The sequence below is a fragment of the Bombyx mandarina genome, chromosome 19, assembly GCF_030267445.1.
Source record: "Bombyx mandarina strain Sakado chromosome 19, ASM3026744v2".
Taxonomy (NCBI): domain Eukaryota; kingdom Metazoa; phylum Arthropoda; class Insecta; order Lepidoptera; family Bombycidae; genus Bombyx; species Bombyx mandarina.
The window spans coordinates 11,016,399-11,037,917 of record NC_143225.1 but is presented as its reverse complement, the minus strand read 5'-3'; the positions used below and the strand labels follow the sequence as shown (position 1 = coordinate 11,037,917).

The following is a 21,519-nucleotide window of genomic DNA, read 5'->3' as shown; positions in this document are numbered from 1 at the left end:
TTAGCAACACTCCGGTTTGTGCCCCGTGAGCTCATCTACATGTTGGGGCGAAGCTGAAACAGCCTCTCAAGGCTATTAGCATAGGTAGGACAAAATAAATTGTGCAGTATCTATCTAGAGACTTGACTATGGCTCCTACTAGTATAGGCTATTTAGCTATTTACTTAAAAGCTATCGACAATGTTCTAACACAGTCGATTGACTCGGTGGTGTAGAGGTTAGTCGGCCTAACTGTTGCACCAAGGGTTGTGGGTTCGATTTCCACATCGGGTAAACATTGTGTGATAAATAGGTTTCATTGGTCTTTACCTGGGTGTTTATTATCACCTTTCTTTATATGTATATATGTATTTCTTCTGTGCGTGTGTTTGTCACTAAACTCCTAAGCGGCTGGACCGATTTGAATGATTTTTTTTGTATGAGTTTGTGTGGCACCCTGGATGGTTTAGATTCGCAAATCAGCTCGGCAGATGGCGCTGCAGTCGATGTCTAGGTTATACTACAACTAAACGGCTGGATCGACTTGAATGAATTTTCCAAGACAACGTCTATCGGGTCCGCTGGTATTTGTATATGTTAAACGTATATAAGTATGTTTGTCAGACTCTGGGTACCCATTATACAGGGAATCGTAAGTTGGGGCCGTATGACCGTCCGTGATTTATTCCTAGTGTTATTTTATTTTAATTTGTATGTGGCCATTTTAAATTAGCACAAAATCCTTAACATTAAATGGATATTGTTCCGAAATATACAGTAAACGAAATAGTTCAGGGAAATGCAAAATTATCAATAAACTACCGCTACTAGCTGACCCGGCAGACTTCGCCTCAATCGATAAATAAAAGACCTAAACTTTTGTATAAAATAAACTTAAAACAAACAAAAGGAATCCGTCCGACGGGGGACACATCAAAGGAAAAACAAAATTGTGATTTTTATTTAATTCCGAGCATTTTCATATTTATCTACCTTTTAAACCTTCTGTGGAATTCCACAATTAATTCAAGACCAAAATTAGCCAAATCGGTACAGCAGTTCTCGAGTTTTAGCGAGACTAACGAACAGCATTTCATTTTTATATATATAGATAGATAGATATTAAACCGCGACATGTATTTGAAATGTCCCACGAATTGTAAATTATATCGTGTAACGGACGTGACGTCAGCTGTCATGCCCTGCCGCCAGCCAAGCCGCCAAGCCATATTAACACGCCCCCTTCCGCCATAGCCACCGCCACCGCCGCCAGCCAAAGCCAACGAAGGGGGGATAGTGTTAATAAAACAAGCCATGCCAGCCATTTCTGACTACTTTTCTGCATTCTTGCACAAATAAAAGAACTTGTCGTTACGCTGCTGATTTTTATTGTCACATCATTTGCAACAATCAGAAGTGGCATAAAGAAATGAAACAACGTCATATACACGCTCAGATGTCTCGGTCTTCTGACAAGTTTGAAGAAGATGAAGCTCCTATTTCACTGGCGAGGAAAGTGTTGAAAAATTGCTTCAGAAAGAGGTCCACAAGGCGATACTTGAGCTACAGGATGAAGAACCTGGAACAATCAAATCAAAGGGACTTCGACGTCGTCGGACCAAAAGCGCCTGCCGCCCTGTCCTTCCATCATTCTGGTTCACGTAGAGGGAAACTAAAAGAGCAGCAACGTGGTTACTCCACTGCGGCACTACGAGCTTCACGGCGCTTCACGAGATTCACGGCTACGAGCTTCCTTCTCCCTGCCTGCGACGCTGCTGAACGGCGAAGACAGCTACATCAAAGACATCAACATGTGCTCGGAGACCATCCTGTGGCCGCCGGGCGAGGTCCTGCTGAGGGCCAACAGCTGCGAGGAGCCACAGCCAAACAGCCAGGTGTGTTGCATTTCTACTTGCCATAGCCATGCCATTACAAATATTTCGAGATTTGTGGGTAGAAATAAAAAAAATTAAAAGGAGCCATTAAATATTAGGAGTCATTCAGATTAAAAAAAATACAGTATAAGCATTGCTTTGCTACGAATACACATGATTTAGGTATTGCCAATTTAGTTCAAATGCAAATTAAGCTTACTAGTGATCAGCCCGTGTATCGCCACTTTTAGACATCGGCATTATAAAATAATCTGAATCTAGTCATGCTTCACCAGTGGTCTTATTAAGAAAAAGAACGGCGACAGTAGGCTATGCGTTGATTATCGTGCGTTAAACGCTATGGTAAAATATAAAAGTATCCACCGAACAGTACTGCACGAGTTTAGATTTAGCCCAGGGCTACCATCAATTGAGCATTGTGCCAGACACACAACTGCTTTCATTACACCGTAAGGTCATTATTTCTAGTACACTAGAATTCCTTTTGGTTTAGCAAATGCGCCATCTGTATTCATGCGTTTCTTCTTTATCTCCACCTTATTCCACTAGGTGGGGTAGTTAAATGCGTTTAATAAATAAAATAATTGAGTCTGTGGGTAGAAAAGAAATGGGTAAAAATAAATGTAGGTCAAATCGAGATACTAGCAATTTTAAACGATTTACATCTACCCTCAGTTGGTATAAAATCGGGTTCAATAATTATTGAGAAAGTACTTGGGAAATTTTATGGTGGAGACTTAAAATTAAATATGAGTAAATGCTCATTCTTGGAGGAACAAGTCACTTATTAGGTCATGAAATATCTTCAGACGGTATACAGCCGGGTGCAACAAAAATTGACGGCCGTTTCGCAGTGTCCTGTGCCAAATAATGCTTATAGTGTGCGACAGTTTATTGGTTTAAAAAAAAAAAAAAGATAAATCATGGGTGTGGGGCCGTGAACAAAACGCGAATTTCGAACAACTGAAAAACAGCTTACGTTTCAAACCTGTGCTAGCTCTGTATAATCCTATGCTTCCTACAGAAATACAAACCGATGCGTGTAACTTAGGAATTTCTGGTATACTATTACAAAAACAAACTGACAACTCACTGCGGCCTGTTATACTATTTTAGCCGGGTTACTAGGAAGGAAGAATGTGTATCATAGTTAAGAGCTCATAACCTGGCGGTCATACAATCGCTACGTAGGTTCCGTGTTTATGAAGTAGGTAAACATGATATAGTAGAAACTGATTGTACTGTGGTTTGTGCTACGCTTACCAAACGCGACATTATACCATGCATTGCGCGATGGTGAGTTTTGAAAGAAGATTATGACATTAGTGTTGAGTATAGACCTGGTGAACGTATGGAAAATTTGTAGACGCGCTTAATAGGCATCCTGTTGACATGATGAACGTGAATCGTCTTAGTTACTGATTGATTCTGTACTGTGCAATGTCAGGACGAAAAGCTTAGTTCGATTATAAAGCAATCTATACTAACATTATAAAGCTGAAGAGTTTGTTTGTTTGAACGCGCTAATCTCAAGAACTGCTGGTCCGATTTGAAAAATTCTTTCAGTGTTAAATAACCCATTTATTGAGAAAGGTTATAGGCTATATAACGCTAGCACCGCTAAGACCATCACTGGGTCAGCTGAGACCAATACAAGCGAAGTACCAGTAAGTAATGTTTCAAAATCGGGTTATTTTCCCTTTTGAGAGCTTCCGGTGCGTGCGCTGCAGAAACTGTTAAAGTTTCGCTAAAATAATGTGACAGAATTGTACCCCTTTAAAAGATCTAAAAAAAAATGTCCGCGATAGCATATGTTAAGGTTGGCTCACTATAACGTTTTTTTTATGCTAATCAATTTGTACTAAAATAAAGCATTCTTTGTGAACTATATTCCACGCGGACGAAGTCGCGCTGATGTTAAAGATAATTATGAATGAACTAGTTCGAAAATTTTTTAAGGGAAATAGACTCGCAGTCCCTTCGGCTAAATGGAAAATTGTACAAATGCACTATGACGACATTTGTCACGTGGATCTAAATCATCGTTTAGCTCTGATTAAAAGCCAATATTGGTTTCTTAAAATGACACGCTTTATTAGGAAATACGTGGCAGCATGTCTTTATTGTACACATGAGAAGGATAACTATGTTAAAAAAAAGAAGACTGTCTATATCCGATCTCTAAACCATCTGATACTATGCGCATGGTACAAATATATAACATGATGCCCTTCTGTAGGACATCTAAAGGGCACCAACCAGTACATGATCGTAATGAAAGATGCGTTGTCTAAATTTGTGATAGCTGAACTAACGCGTACTGTAAATTTAATCGGGACCATTCGTGCATTGAAAAATATATTAATAGGGTTTGTCCAGATACCCGAATCACGTGGTGACAGACTACGGGAAAGCTTTTACGAGTAGGTACTTTAAAAAAATATATCAGAAGATAAACAGTTTAGGCATACGTTAAACGGTATTGCTTGTCCGCGCGCTAATTGGCCAGGTTGAACAAACTAAACATACAATTTTGTGTTGCGGGCAACTGATCCTAGTGAAGCTTCAAATATTTTAGTGGACTCCATTAATTGAGGCACAAACAACACAATTAAAAGTAACAGCGGCTACAAGCCTTGTGATTTAATCTTTGCGCGCTCTGGTAGGTCAATATGTGATGTTTCGATTCCTGGTCTCGAACCAGAAACTGTTGACGCACGGCGTAAGATAGCTGCAGCTAGGATAAAACAAGCGAGTACAATAATAACACACAACATTAATATAAAAAAAAAGCTCATGTTTATAAGAAAAGGCATTTTGTATCATAGAGACAGGCGCCAACTGGTTAGTAGCGCCGCTAGGATTAATACCAAATTAGACGATTTGTACTCAGGTCCGTATGTAGTAACTAAAGTAGTAGGTAACAATTGTTATCGAATTAGAAGTATATCTAAAAGGTTTACGAAGTTATAAAAACTTCACTGGCCTGGTATCAACAGATTCATTAAAGCCCTATAAAAGTATAGCCCATGTGTCCGATAGCGCTAGTAGTTCCGATGAGCAGCTCGAAACTGAAGACCTTATTGATTTATTTGAGAACTAAATGTTTTTGTGTGTTCCCCATTGCGGGAGCAATTGTTGCAGGATGGCCGAATGTAACGGACGTGACGTCAGCTGTCATGCCCTGCCGCCAGCCAAGCCGCCAAGCCATATTAACACGCCCCCTTCCGCCATAGCCACCGCCACCGCCGCCAGCCAAAGCCAACGAAGGGGGGATAGTGTTAATAAAACAAGCCATGCCAGCCATTTCTGACTACTTTTCTGCATTCTTGCACAAATAAAAGAACTTGTCGTTACGCTGCTGATTTTTATTGTCACATCATTTGCAACAATCGTAATTTAGTAAAAGTTATAAACAAATGAAAGTACAGTTCCGCAATCGGAGCGTGGCAGGCAAATCACGTCGCCGTGGAAAGTGGCCGCACCGACGACACCGCGAAGGTCACGGCCGGGAATCGCAATTACCGAATCGCTAAATCGAAGTAAGCGCTCGTCCATCCTTAAGCGACATGTATACAGTAACTACACGTCAAGGATCATCTCGGAAGTTGTGATGGATTTACGCATAGGCCCGCGAAGCGCGGACATAGGGCGGCAAAAATTTTTAAATGTAAAAATTTCAGAGACGGAATAATATTTAAAAATGGACTGTCTTAGAAAATGAGTTCAGATTGTTTTTTATAAAAAGAATTAGAAAGTTATTTAAAATAAAAAAATATTGGAAAAAGATTTTAGCATTAAGGGCGGCGCGGTAAACAGCGAAAGGCGGCATCGAGTCTGAATTCATCACTGCTCAGAAGGCGAAGGCGAGAAAGCACTAAAATCCTCGAAATGTCGTCATTACAAAATACACTACCGACCTCTTTTCTAATGATTTTAAAACTACGCGCTTTTGTGGCGAGTACACAAAGCTTAGAGTTGCTGGAACAACAATTTATGATGAATAAAGTTTTGTTTGTCACGGCTTAAATTTCGAAAGTCCTAATACCCTGTATACATGTATACTTTTATGTCCTGTATAGCTTTTTTGAAATGTTTTTAAAGCACAAAGTTATTAGAAATAATAGTGGATGCGTCTTACACTTGAATGCCCTTATGCCGCCATACGTTAATGTTACAATGACTACGGGCTTTGATCATCCAATTTTTTTTTTAAAGCTGTTATTGCCTGTTATCGAGACCTTTAAGCTATCTCAATATTAAGCGAACTGTGATTTCGTCCGTTCATTCATAGTACACCAAGAAAATTTTGATTATTTTCTCATGGATTACCTTAGGCTGATGTTAGACGATAAACATACGTTGAAAGTAAGTTTTTAAAGCCGTAAGGCTCTATCACGACATAACTGTAGACAGATTTAGAATTCTGTACGTTTTCAAGAGTATTCATATTTCTCTAAAAAACAATTATTACGTTTGACAGTTTAGTGATGTCTCAATGCTAATTTATTTTTATGATAAGATCAATGTTTAAATGCGTCTCGGTCATAATGGTTATTTTTCAAAATTACATAATACCTCTGCCATTATTGATAACATCTTACGCAACATAACTTTTACTGCTTTAAAAAAACATTAATCAACAATGATCGTTCTCATAAACTGGCAACATCATCCGACAAGGCATTACAATCTTTTTATACGGTAATCCAACGAAAGTGACGATTAGCTATTGTGTCAATGTGAATATACATAATCGATTCAAACGATTTCGATTAATTATCTTACCGAAATGTTTTATGTTCGTAATCGTGCAGCTATAGAAAATGAAATTATTCACAGAAAAATATTTGAATATTGTGAAGAATCACGAACTTTAGATATTCTTCTTGGAAGTCGTGCTTTTATTAGAGATTCAATTATTTTGTGCTCTTTATAAATCGAATCGAAAATCGAAAGCCTTACAACGTCAGTGGCGCCATCTTGAGACAAGAGTTTCGAATACAAGAAACCTTATTGTTGTGCGGTCTTTTTTAAAATAATTTAAATTCTATCTTCAAGCGACGAAAGCTATTTCGAACCGATTCATCACAAGATGATGCGAGTTTTTGGATTAAGTACTACCACCGGCAGTAGATTATGTGCATCCTATAAGCTTCCGCATATATACAAAGAAAAATTAAATGTTTTTAAAATACCACCATGTGTAATTGTCCGGGCGGGCAGGTACCACCACCCTGCCTTTTTCTGCCGTGAAGCAGTAATGCGTTTCGGTTTGAAGGGTGGGGCAGCCGTTGTAACTATACTTGAGACCTTAGAACTTATATCTCAAGGTGGGTGGCGCATTTACGTTGTATGTGGCTCCAGTAACCACTTAACACCAGGTGGGCTGTGAGCTCGTCCACCCAACTAAGCAATAAAAAAAAGGTCCTACCACCAGTGCTTAATTATAACGATGACACGGTAAATTATAAAATACAAATGTCTGTAATATGATGCAAAAATCTGCTTCAGAACCATCCAAGCGTTCTAGCCAATACCTCGGGTATTCATTGCCATCAGCTACCGAAAGCTATCGAAAAGAAGTTATATTCTGTGACTGAATAGAGGAAATTAATAACAAAATAGAAGTTTTCATTTGGAAGCTCCGCAAATACCCATCCGATACACCAGCAACGAATCCGCTCCCAGTCACCGTCCTCGTCGAACCCGTCGCTTGCGACGAAGGGCTCAACGAGCGAATTAACCCACAGACACAGCCCACTGAGTTTCTCACCGGATCTTCTCAGTGGGTCGCGTTTCCGATCCGGTCTCTACTCTAATCTACCAAGATTCTGCGAAGCACTACTCCTGCTAGGGCCTGTGTTAGCAACACTTTCAAGGCTATCAGCGTAGGTAGGATAAAAACAAAAAGAATCCGCTCATAGTCCTAAGATTGATTGTCGATAAACTAAAAAAAACTATATTTAATTATACGCATAACGGATAATTGAATTTGGAATTGTTGACTGTTTCGTGACAGCCATACCGGACATCGAGACAGGGGTGGGATCGCAACGCGCCGTACCACCAGTAATTACGCAAATTGAAGTCGTCGTGGCTTACAGGATAAGACGCCCGGTGCATTCGTATGAAGCGATGGAACGGCGTTCGAATCCCGCAGGCGGGTACCGTGTTTTTTTTTCTAATGAAATACGTACTTAATTAAAATCGTTCACAATTGACTACCGCGGCGAAGGAATAACATCGTGTAAGAAAAATCAAACACGCAAAATGTAAAATATTGTAACAGATGTACCTACACTGACGATCGCTGGAGCAGACGGGTTCTCGAGTGGAGACGTAACGTGGGACGCCCCCTGGCTAGATGGTGCGATGACCTCCGCACGGTGGCCGGCAAGAAGTGGATGAGAAGAGCCGCAGACCGGGCTCAGTGGTGTAGATTGGAAGAGGCCTATGTCCAGCAGTGGACGACTGTGTGCTGTTCATGATGATGATGATGATGATGATGATGATGTTTAATTAAAATCTTTAATCAGGCTTTAATTAAAATCACTGATCTTACAATTGGTTCTCAATACCTCAATATTGAATTCGGTATATAGAACACAGTCATATTTAAATGTATATAACACGTTTTAAATGTAATATTATGTATTAATAAATGACATAGATCTTCAAACGACGACAAGTCATGCGAGGTATTGCTTAAAACATCGCGTGGAGTCTAAAAATCTAGGATAAATTATGTAAAGATTAGTTTCCGCTAACGAAAATATGTTTCGATTTGTATTTTATCACAGCGGAAATACTATGAATGTAATATTCGCTAACGTTAGAGAACAACGATCTTTAACAAAATTAGTTAACGCTGGCAGTGATGTAATCCTGTTTCTTTCACAATCACAATTTTTATGTTTCAAACAGAACATTTATACCGATCAATTGGTACACGGAAATGTATAGTGAAAATTGACAATTTATCTCAAGGCATCGACGGTGACTGGCTTCTGCACGATCAGAACTCGGGGAGTAGTCAGCGGCGGCAAAGATAGGGCGATTATTATGGCGCAATTCTTATCGAAGTAACGTTCCGACGCTGACTTCAGCCGTCTGAGCCGTGCTGCAAGCCGTGACTTCCCGTGTTTTCGGATCGATTCGAGGCCCAGGTCGTCCTGTAGGTAAACGTTCCTCACGAACCATGGAGCTCTGACAGCTAACCTGGAAAAGCGGGATTGTAGGGATTGAAGGGTGCGGGCCGCGTGAGCGAATACCACTCTCGCGTACGTCATGACGGGCATTATGCAAGATTTGTAAAATTTACGTTTATGTAAATTACCTTGTTCCGAAGGGAGATTTTACTTACACATCACGAGGTAGAGTCTAAACCGAGACCGAGAATAAACGCGGCACGGTCGCGGACTGATTTTATATGTGGGCGGAATGTCATGGATGCATCCAGGGTGAAATCCAGGTACTTGATCTTCCTGGCTCAGGGTACGGGTTGGCCGAAGAGGCTGATCGTGGATGGCTAAAATAAGCGTCAAGCTAACCAAAGATTATGTATAATAATGAACTAGAGTAATTAGCCAAAACATAAAATCAAGCGCTGTGTTTCTTGTAAAACAATTAATTATTAGTTAGGTTTTTTTAAATTAAAACTACTGATACGGCTATCATCGTCTGTGACCACGAAAACTGTGCAGTATTCGGAACGTTGCAAATAAATAATATGATGTTCATAAAAATGCGATACTAAACCGAAAAGGTAGTTTTAATCATGTGTGCCAGTTCCGAAATACAAAAAAAATACTTTTAGATAGAATGATCTCGATTGAGAGAACAACAGGCCGCAGTGATTAGTTCGATGACCCCGATTTATTCTTTATTCTCCATCTCACATTAGCCAATGCTCGGTCACAGTTAATAGCCAAGATCTTAACTTTAAATTGATAGTTAAAAACGGCAGCTTCTAGTTTCGATTATTTACGAATAAATTATTCAATATCATAAAAGTAAGAACATATACAAAATTATGTATTCAAATATTCACAATTATGTAACAGAACAGCCTAAAATTCGCATTTATAATCAAAACGTTTGAAAGCCGATGCGATGCGTTAAATCTACGTAAAGTCATAGGTTCGGCGTGGAAAATGTTTTCGCTTATAACCGACAATTAATTTTAACTTTTAATTGGCGTCAAAGAAAAAGAGAGAAGAACTTGTTTATTTTTTTATTGAAAACAGACAAACATACGGTCCTATTGCCCATCTACTATCTATCCTACTCCAAAGCTATTTCCTTTCATCATATTTTGAATATGTGCGAGTCATAACGCTCAAGAAACACCCTAGAGAGGAGATTGCAAATACATTGAACGAAAAGTCCGATAGTACGTGGTAAAATTATAGACCTAAAAAGGCATCGAACTCTAGCGACGTAGTGTGATGGTATTAATCGTATTTCTTGTTTGAATTTTGATTCATATTTCAAGAAAGAATGTTTGATCAAATAGTACTTTTCATTGTAACTACACATGCATTTGGTTGGCCTCTTGTACTTATTAAGCACGGCGTGTAGACACCACAGACGGTTTCCGATGTTAGCTGTCAACAATATTGATGTTCGCACTCATTTCTGTTCTCTTGTATCTTTATCGTCTTCTTTGGATTGATGCTGTTGTGTGTAATGTTAGTGTAAGGTGATAGAAAGAATTGTTAGAAGACCATTTAATTTTTAATTTTAGAAGCAATGCATTTAGCAAATTTTTTTTATTGCCTAGTTGGGTTGACGAGCTCGCAGCACACCTGGTGTTAAGTGGTTACTGGAGCCCATAGACATACAACGTAAATGCGCCACCCACCTTGAGATACAAGTTCTAAGGTCTCAGTATAGTTACAACGGCCACCCCACCCTTCAAACCGAAACGCATTACTGCTTCACAGCAGAAATAGGCAGGGCGGTGGTACCTACCCGTGCGGACTCACAAGAGGTCCTACCACCAGTAAATTAGTAGTAAATTTATTCATTATTCGTATTTTTTATACAGAATAGGGCCATACTTGCACGTACTCAAGTGAAATCAAACGAGTTATTCTCACCCGCGTTATTTACATAATCAATACATTTTTCTTTTTACCGTCCACCGTTGGGTAACAAACACAACTATAAAATATGTAACAAAAGACATTGTAGAAAATCCACGCATGATTATATATAGTGTGTAAACGACAAGCTGAGATATTATGTAAATTTAGTAGCACCGTTTTGTGGTTGCAATACGGTTGTATTAATTTAATTCTCGCCTAACCTTTTTATTTATTTTCCAAATACGCATAAAGAATAATCGAAGATTTTAATTTTGATTATTGGACGTTTTTAATTGCGCAAAATCATTTTAACGATTTAATCTTTTGCGTTTATTATTTTCATATTCGAAAACGATATTATCGATGTTTCAATTACTTTATTATCTTTTTTAAAATGTCGACGAATTAGTTAGTCGTTCTTATCATCCGTCAATCTTAGTCCTCCGTGACCAGCTGAATACTGGAAAGTATTTGAAACTTCGAATATATTGAAATGAAAAATAATCAATGTTTTAGTTGCGGTAGACAGCGGCTTGGCTCTGCCCCTGGCATTGGTGAAGTCCATGGGCGACGGTAACCATTCACCATCAGGTGGGCCGTATGCTCGTCTGCGTACAAGGGCAATAAAAAAAATATTATTGACAAAACTATGTATGTAATTACTTAAATTAATGTAATGCGTAATTACTTAAATTAATGTAAACCACTTAACGCCAGGTGGGCTGTGAGCTCGTCCACCCATGTAAGCAACTACATTCCCGATCCTGCGGAAAGAATGGAAAGCAGTCAACGTCGCCCCAAACACGTCATTTCGGATCCTCCCGATCCACTAACGGTGCTTTTAGGTATCTCGAGCATCGGTCACCGTTCTCGTCGAACCCGTCGCTTGCGACGAAGGGCTCGACGAGTAAATTAACCCTCAGACACAGCCCACTGAGTTTCTCGCCGGATCTTCTCAGTAGGTCGCGTTTCCGATCCGGTGGTGGATTCTGCGAAGCATGGCTCTTGCTAGGGTTCATGTTAGCAACGTCGTCAGGTTTGAGTCCCGTGAGCTCACCTACTAGTTAAGGCGACGCTGATATAGCCTCTCAAGGCTATCAGCTTAGGTAGAAAAAAAAAAGTGGTCCTACCACCAGTAAAAAATGATTGTATGTGATAATTAAATAAAAACAACACGTTTGCTATAACTGTTCTGGACAATGTTGCGTATTCGAAGTAATTCGAACGGTCCTGGGTGTATGGTCGGGTAACGCGCTGCTTCGTGCTGCTCCGCGGACCGTGGCGACGTTTCACTGAAGCTATTCTCGAGAAAACATACAACATTTTTACGCTCTTAACTTGGTCGAGAGAGCACGCGTCCCGGTTCGAATGAAAACAAACCTTGCAATATACGAAATAAAAGTGAATCTTCAACGAACGGTAAACCCTTGGTCGTACCACGAAACGCTCATAACATAAATCTTGTATGTAAATAGAGATTATAATTAACCATTTATTAGTATTCGATCACACCTGTGTCTCGGTTACGTTGGTTAGAATCAGAGCATGTAAGAATCAAAGGAAAACAGTTAGCAGTAGATACCTTCGTCAAGTAAAAAATAGTTATATAAGGAAAGTCGTTGTCTATGTGTTTAGACAGTTTTGAGAGCTAGATCGAACTCTGTTGAACATTATATTGATAATGACCGTACTATTAAAGAGTTTCCATTCTTCTCATCACTTTTTCTATAGGTACTTAAAATGTGGACATGTTTACAATAATGTTTAACAATAATTGGGTTATTTTAACATCGTCCTACCTATATACAAAAGAGTGTTTTGAACTTTAAAAAAACGATGCTTATTTTTTAAAGCCGCGCGGTTCAAAAAAAACGCTACCGAACGTAAGTCCTTTAGGCCACATAACATAACGTCATTCGAAGTCGAAAAAGCGCCGAGCTAACCAAAGATCATTTATTAAAAGCGCTTAAAAAAAACCGTCGCGAGTATCACTTATCTTTGACTACGACAAGTCTGTGCAGCACATATCCGGAGCATTGAAAATAATATGATGTCAATAAAACATGTGATAGATTCAAAAAGTTGTTTTAATTACGTATTTCTAGGACTTGCGAAAAACAAAGAAAAACCTACAGGTTTTATTTACTAGTATTTAAAATAAAAATCATGAACATTTTTCGAAACTTGTCATAAGATTGTTTTGCTATACTTTTATGCTCGAGTTTTATGTTTTATTAGTTGCGCCCGCGACTTCGTCCGCGTGGAATTTAACAAAAAATTACTTTATTTTATAATATATTTTTCTAAAATAGAAGCAGCATAAGTTACTCCTCATTACATCAGCTATCTGCCAGTGAAAGTCCCTTCAAAATCCGTCCAGCCGTTCCAGACATTAGCCTGAACAAACAGTTGGTTTGAAGGGTGGGGCAGCCGTTGTAACTATACATGAGACCTTAGAACTTGTATCTCAAGGTGGGTGGCGCATTTACGTTGTGGATGTCTATGGGCTCCAGTAACCACTTTACACCAGGTGGGCTGTGAGCTCGTCCACCCATCGAAGCAATAAAAAAAAAAAAAAGACAAAAATTGTAAAATATATTATTTTATTGTATGTACCATATATACATTAATATGCATATAGTAAAAAGGACTTATTTTAATATTACAAACAGACACTTAAATTTTATTTATTTGTATGTATGTATAGATTATTAGCGTCCGGTTGCCTATTCTTTCACTTGTCGACCATAGAGTATAGTAACACGTAATATAGAAGTGACAGTAAAATAAACAGCTTTAATTTATTATGTCTTGTTTTCAGTATGGGAACCGGTTACTAGACAAATCACCGCAGCATTCGCGTTATGTTACTGCGAATTCTTGTCGAGCATGTGAGAATTGTAAATGATAAAGTCGCCGTAATGTTGGTATTTACGGCCTTGTTACACAAGATTACACACTATTAACTTTCCCACAGTGCGTTGTTGAGAAACTACAATGAACATTTTCTATGACTTCCTTTTTATTGTGACATTTGAACTTTTCATATTTAGTGCCATGGAAAATTCACAATAGAAACTTTTGTCTCTTTGCATTTCAATGTTTTCGCCCGCGAGTGAATGTATTGTAAAACTTAACGTACCGAAATTTTATATGTGTTATATTTTTTTATATATACAGTCAAAATCTGTTATAACGACATCGAAGGGACTGCTCATATTCAGTCGTAAAAACCGATAGTCGTAACAACCGGTGATGTTTAATGTGTATCATGCAAGTACAAACAAATCGATAGGGAATTATTGGAAAAACATATTTACATAATACGCGATTTTTCTTCAATATTAATTTGTTTTATTTTTCTTTGCGACATTTTGAAAGTTTCACGAATAACTCCACAAAGTTTTGGTGCGTTTTGTGTATAAATAAGTAATAAACTAACTGAAGAGATATGAAGAAGCGGTCTTTGACTCTACTTGAAAATTTGAAAATTTGATGTATGTTCGTAAACATATTGAGGAGTTTCCTAAGATGTCGGACATACATAATAGAAATACTAGGAACAAACACAAGCTTGTTGTGCCGATGAGTAGGTTACATAAGATACGAAATTCATTCGGGTGCTTGTCTGTGCGCCTGTACAACAAAATCCCACAAGATGTTCAGAACCTACATATATATAGGTTTAAGAAAACTATTAAAGAACATCTGTGCAATAAAGCTTACTATAAAGTCAATGATTATCTAGAAGATTGCACAAAGTGGGAATGAGTTGCTCGCTCCGGGAATTTCAATATTGTAAAATTGTTATGTTATAATTACTTATTGTAATATGAATATTTAAAAAAAAAAAATATTTAAAATAAAAATAAAAATCTAATATTAAAAAAAAAAAAACATGCCCGCTGAGTTTCTTGCCAATTCTTCTCAGGACGGAGGCTAATTATTGTGAATTGGCGGTAATTCTTTTGACGTTCAATAAGTATGTACTTTCATTTATGTTGAATAAAACTTTTTTGATTTGATTTGATTTGACTGCATGCACGTGTTTTGTTTCTAAGAATTAGAAAAGACCCTACACTAAACTAAATCCTATTGTTTTCTTTCCTGATTTTAATAGCCATTGAAGACAAATGTGGATACCTATTCAAATTGTTTACAATACAGCTTAGCCGGTCGTTCTAACAGATCTAATTCTCCGAAATATTAGTTAAATGTGGTCGTTTTATGAGGTATGTCGTTATAAGCAATGTCGTATAAAGTAATGTTTTTAATAAGGCGGTCATATGGCATTCAGCCGGGACCTTTGTTCTAGGTTGTTATAACCGGCATGTTGTTCTAAACGATGTCGCAGTAAACGGTTTTGACTGTATATGTGTTATTGGCAACACAATTTATAATTTACTTGCAACACTACTAAATTTTTCCTTTCCTGAATTTTCTTTTTCTTTTTTTATTGCTTATATTGGTGGACATGCTCACTCACAGCCCACCTGGTGTTAAGTTGTTAGTGGAGCCCATAGATATCTACAACGTAAATGCGCCATCCACCTTGAGATATAAGTTCTAAGGTCTCAAGTATAGTTACAACGGCTGCCCCATCCTTCAAACCGAAGCATATTACTGCTTCACGGCAGAAATAGGCAGGGTCTTATTCACATTATTCTACAGCCGTACAATTTCAACAAAGTGAGATCGTGATGATACCTGGTGTTCATTACAGTTTGGACTCTAAAATACTTACTCATTTAAAAAACGTAGACCAATCGCTTCAGCCTTTGAAACAGAGATTGATAGCTTCACAAACTAAAACGGTATTTGAAAATTTGTTTGCTACCAAAACTAGCAGCCGATGAAAATATAAACGAATTCTTTAGTTCTGTCTGAACTTAAAAATTAAAGCCAAAATCGCATTGTTGTCTTTCTCTTATACTGTACAGACATTCAGATTATGTTTCTCTGACAACGTTAATAAACACTAAAATTATATTAACAAAAATAACTTAACCAACCATAAGAATAACCAACTTAACATTATCAAAAAAAGTCGAGTCAGCCAATGGTAGGTACTCGCATCCACTATTCGGGTAATTTTGCAAATAAAATCAAGAGTCGAACTCACCTTTTCGGCCAACGCAAAACCGTTAGATAAAACCTAAATTAAAAGCGTGAGAATCAAAATTCGAGGTCACATATTAGTTCCGCTCTACATGTGTCATTGCAGGTATGTTCTGTTAGTTTTTTTCAATACAGTATAGCCAACCACGTATTATTTTGTTTTTTTACTATTTTCGCGCCCGCCTGAGACCTTTCCGTGTGATCTGTAGACGCTTAAATCGGTCAGTGGCACAGCGAAGTGCGTCGGTCAGTCTCGTGTCCAGGTGGTAGGACGTCTTGTGAGTCCGCACGGGCCGGTACCACCACCCTGCCTATTTCTGCCGTGAAGCAGTAATGCGTTTCGGTTTGAAGGGTGGGGCAGCCGTTGTAACCATACTAAGATCATAGAACTTATATCTCGAGGTGGGTGGCGCATTTACGTTGTAATGTCTATGGGCTCCAGTAACCACTTAACACCTGTGGGCTGTGAGCTCGTGCAACTATCTGAAATAAATAAAAATGTTGCTCAGACACTTTATCACTTCATCTTTTTGGTTCAGACCCCTAGATCATTTCCAAACACTTTACCCGTCACTATAAGTCTCTCCAGGTTGTCAGAGGTCTGCTAAATGACCAAAACACTGGAGCACTAGGCATATAGTGGAACCTCTGGTGAACTTTTACCTCATTGAGGGTGGATTATTATTGATTATATTGAATTGCAATATGAATTAGCCTCTGGGTCTGCGGAGGGACTTCGGATCCCTCTGTATTATGTACCGCATGTTCCATGGGGAGTGCTCTGAGGAATTGTTCGAGATGATACCAACGTCTCGTTTTTACCATCGCACCGCCCGCCACCGGAGTAGAGTTCATCCATACTACCTGGAGCCACTGCGGTCATCCACAGTGCGTTTCCAGAGATCTTTTTTGCCACGTACCATCCGGCTATGGAATGAGCTCCCCTCCACGGTGTTTCCCGAGCGCTATGACATGTCCTTCTTCAAACGAGGCTTGTGGAGAGTATTAAGCGGTAGGCAGCGGCTTGGCTCTGCCCTTGGCATTGCTGAAGTCCATGGGCGACGGTAACCACTCACCATCAGGTGGGCCGTATGCTCGTCTGCATACAAAGGCAATAAAAATAAAATAAAAAATAAATTAATCGTCAAATACCTTAATGTTACATAAACCAGTACGCATGTTTTGGCGGTTAATAATTGTCCACTCGTTGGAATCACAGATAGCTCTATACGATAGTTAGACTATCCCTAAATTAAATTAGCTAGATCTTCACTATAGCGCCATAATGAAAATCAAAATGAAGTAGTGGTTTGTCCTTAATACCTATATATCCTTAATATCTATTATTTTCGTGTGGCTGTGAGCTATTCATCGTATATTTAAAATGACGAAATTTGAAATTTCTAACATTATATTAAGCTAAAATTATTAAATTTCTCTTTGTCGTTTGAGTAAGTGAGCGACCAGTTACACAGTGATAGCAATTATTAGTTCTGATCACGGCGTTATTGTATATTATTCAATACCACAAAATTATAGGTCCGTTATTAAGTGTATAACCTTTTATTTTTTTCACGAAATCGCCATTGGATGCGCTTTCTCGCGCCTAATCACACTCAATTTAGTCGATTATTTCGTACAATCAACTCAATTCGACCCGTGAGACGACAGTTCTTTAAAATTATAGCCAGAAATTGTGATGATATGATTATGTGTTTATATTTAATAACATTTTATTAATATTGCGTCCCCAATCAGAGAATTAGGAGCTGCAGCTTCCGCCCCCGGATCTCACACGATAGTCGACTCCCATCCTCAGTTGATTCTCGGTCATTGTTCTCGTCGAACCCGTCGCTTGTGACGAAGGGCTCGGCGAATAAATTAACCCACAGACACAGCCCAGTGAGTTTCTTGCCGGATCTTCTCAGTGGGTCGCGTTTCCGATCCGGTGGTAGAAATAATAATGAGTCTCCTTACAAGTTACATGCCTGCAGCTGGCTAGTGCAACTTTTTTGTATATTCTGTACTTAAACCTCAAATTACATGTTGTATGTTTTATTCTTTTTGTTCCACAGGCGCGCGGCTGTTGTTAGCCGCCACGGCGCTGCAGGCCCTGATCTTGGCAGTCAGCTGTGGCCATCGCCGTTCTGTGCCTACTCAAGCGGTAACTATTTATTCATTTAAACTTTAAATTATCCGATTACGTGGTATTTATTTACGAGAAAGACCACGAGTAGAAATTTTAATGTTGAATTATCAACAAAACGTATGTTGTATGGCAATAATTTTCGAGTATCTAGAATTTCTTGAAGGGAAGTTGTAACTATACTGAGACCTTAGAACTATATCTCAAGGTGGGTGGCGCATTTACGTTGTAGATGTCTATGGGCTCCAGTAACCACTTAACACCAGGTGGGCTGTGAGCTCGTCCACCCATATAATAATAATAAAGCCTTTATTCAGACCAATACTTTTTTTTTTTTTTACATATACAATCATCGAATATATCGATGTATACAATAATTGTTTCTTTTTTTTTTTTTACTATGTTTTAAGTAAGTAGTGGTATTAATATTAATGAATTATTTTTTTTTGGAAGCTTTTTTATTTGACCTATGTTATTATTATTTGTCTGTTTGTCTATTATAGACATAGGCCTCCTCCAACTGCCTCCATAAGCTTCTATTTTCAGCTGTTCTGGTCCATGTGCTTCCCGCAACTGCCTTAATGTCGTCCACCCATCTCCTAAATGGTCTACCTCGGTTTCTTTTTCTGTCTCTCAGATACCAGTACATTATAGTTTTACACCATTTCTCCTGTCCTCTTATAGTATGCCTCGTCCACTTCCATTTAAGTTTCCTTATTGTAACTGAGACATCCTTTAATTGAGTTTGTTTTTTAATTGTTGATGTTCTTATTTTGTCTGATAATTATTCATGCGTCTGCATGATGTTCGTCGCCACCCATATAAGCAATAAATAAAAAAACTAGCACTCCAGCCTTAGTTGACTTTTGACACCCATAGGCCATAAAATTCCCTTGAAAGAGTCGTGAAATTGTTTGGTTTTGTTGCTGTATGTAATTATGTAATTGAATAAATGTGAATGAATCAAACGAAATATTAAAAAAAAACATCCAGCCTCAACCGTTCTTGTGTGTGTAACGTGTAACAGTTAAATTAGATAGTCTTAGTGCTCAGTATCTCAAATATCCACACTCTATGGTGCACTCAAGCTTTTTGTTTTAACAGAACAATTAATATTTCAATTTTCAGACTGCTCCCGTATCGAAAAGTGGCTGGAGACCGGTAGTGGGGTCCGGTGGAATACTTTACTCATTCGGTGGTCCGGTCCTCGCGCCTTCTTACAAAATACCGGTGCCTGTGTTGGACTATCAATCGTCTGCAAGACCGCTACCAGCCAGAGACGCGACAAAGCTATCTTCGATCGCACAGTCATACCGTCCAACGACACTGAGAACTGTAGCCACACAATCTCCTCACGTCAACCAACCAATCAATTCCTATCACAACCCTTACGTTTTAAACAACGGACTCTCTTACAAATACATCCAGAACATTCCCCTCGATACGTCTTATATCAGGAATCCTCACAATCCATTCGCGCGACCGGTGTTTTCCAAATATCCGACGAAGTTCAAGCAACAGGCTCAGAGCAATGCGTTGCAACAGCTAACTAGCCTCCAACCTAATTATTTCGGCCAGTACCAAACACCGAAGCCTACGGATATATTCGGGAAACCGATAAACGATTATGTGAGCCCGAACGTCGTTAAGAATTCTCAGTCGGCGTCAATGGAAATCTTCAAACCTGAAGTGTATAAGCTGCCAGATACGAACACAGCTTCTCAATCGGTCAGTCAGCAAGTGAAGACAGCACAGCAGCAGAACTTCGGCCCTCAAACGTTCAATCACTTCCCTCAGTACACATTCCAAGATGCTGCATTACCGCACAGTATATTAGGTAAGATTCAAGTACTTAATAAATGTTCACGATTGACTTCCACGTTGAAGGAATAAGATCGTGTAATAAAAATCAAGCCCGTAAAATTATAATTTGCGTAATTACTGGTTGTAGGACCTCTTGTGAGTCCGCACGGGTAGGTACCACCGCCCTGCCTATTTCTGCCGTGAAGCAGTAATGCGTTTCGGTTTGAAGGGTGAGGCAGCCGTTGTAACTATGCTGATACCTTAGAACTTATGGTGGGTAGCGCATTTACGTTATAGATGTCTATGGCTCTAGGTACCGCTTAACACCAGGTGGGCTGTGACTTCGTTCACCCATCTAAACTATACAAAAGATTTTTTTTTGTGCGTGAATAATGAACTCTACATTTTGTTATTGTTGCGCGCTGTGGCTCGGGATAAATGAGTCGACTATTATCAAAGCCGGCAATGTGACTTTTGGACAATTATTGGTAAATCAGAAAAACGAATTATTGACTTTGTATTCCATTGGCAGTCACAAAACTCTTCTGAACGACATCTTAGATAAATAACAGGTTAAGTATTAACCTTTATTTAATACAGGTTTTGAACCGTATTCTTTGAAGGAGACGATTATATTCAAATCAATCTGTATTGACATATCAATAACATTTTTTTGTCCAAATGCACAGATTGCCACCTTTGATAATAGACGACTCGAATATAGCTTTCACCGAAGTATAAATTAAAACTGTATTTAATAGTTAGAACACTTAAGGAACACTTTAAAATTCGCAATCCACTTCTTCCACTTCGCATCAGGTGATCCGTTCGCTGTTTCGCTTCGAGTAGAACAGATTACTAGATTACTAGCTGCCTTCGTGTCATTTCTGCAACGCTTTTATAGTCGACACGACAAGTCTACAATTTAGTGATGCTCAAAATGTATCATTGAGCTGAAAAGATAGATACATATCATTTCGCTCTAAAGATATATATCACTCATTTAGCTCACTAGCTCAGTGATCCAATTCAATTGATTGGTCTATCAATTAATTCATTTCTTAGTCTAGATCATTTAGCTCAGTGTACATATATCACTCACTATAATTATCGAGAATATTCCCGGTAGGACTAGTCGTTTCGATATGTGTTTCCACTATTTGATGACAGATGGCGTTTCTCTTACTGGCGCAACATTATCATATATACTTTATATTATACATGTATTTCCTATATACAATCTTCTATCTTCTATATATATAAAAATGAATTGCTGTTCGTTAGTCTCGCTAAAACTCGAGAACGGCTGGACCGATTTGGCTAATTTTGGTCTTGAATTATTTGTGGAAGTCCAGAGAAGGTTTACAAGGTAAATAAATATGAAAATGCTCGGAATTATATAAAAAACAAACAATTTTCTTTTTCCCTTTGATGTGTCCCCTCCGTCGGACGGATTTCTTTTGTTTATTTTAAGTTTATTTTATAC

General features: G+C 38.6%; 1 protein-coding gene across 1 annotated transcript in view; it reads left to right on the top strand.

Annotated features, from left to right (window-relative positions):
- Positions 1-21,519, top strand: part of LOC114249665 (uncharacterized) — a 36,814-nt gene that overhangs the window by 11,691 nt on the left and 3,604 nt on the right. The window contains exons 2-3 of the mRNA XM_089735057.1: positions 18,160-18,248; positions 19,359-20,067. Coding sequence (XP_089591183.1) covers positions 18,160-18,248; positions 19,359-20,067 — 798 coding nt within the window. The remainder of the gene's footprint in view (positions 1-18,159; positions 18,249-19,358; positions 20,068-21,519) is intronic.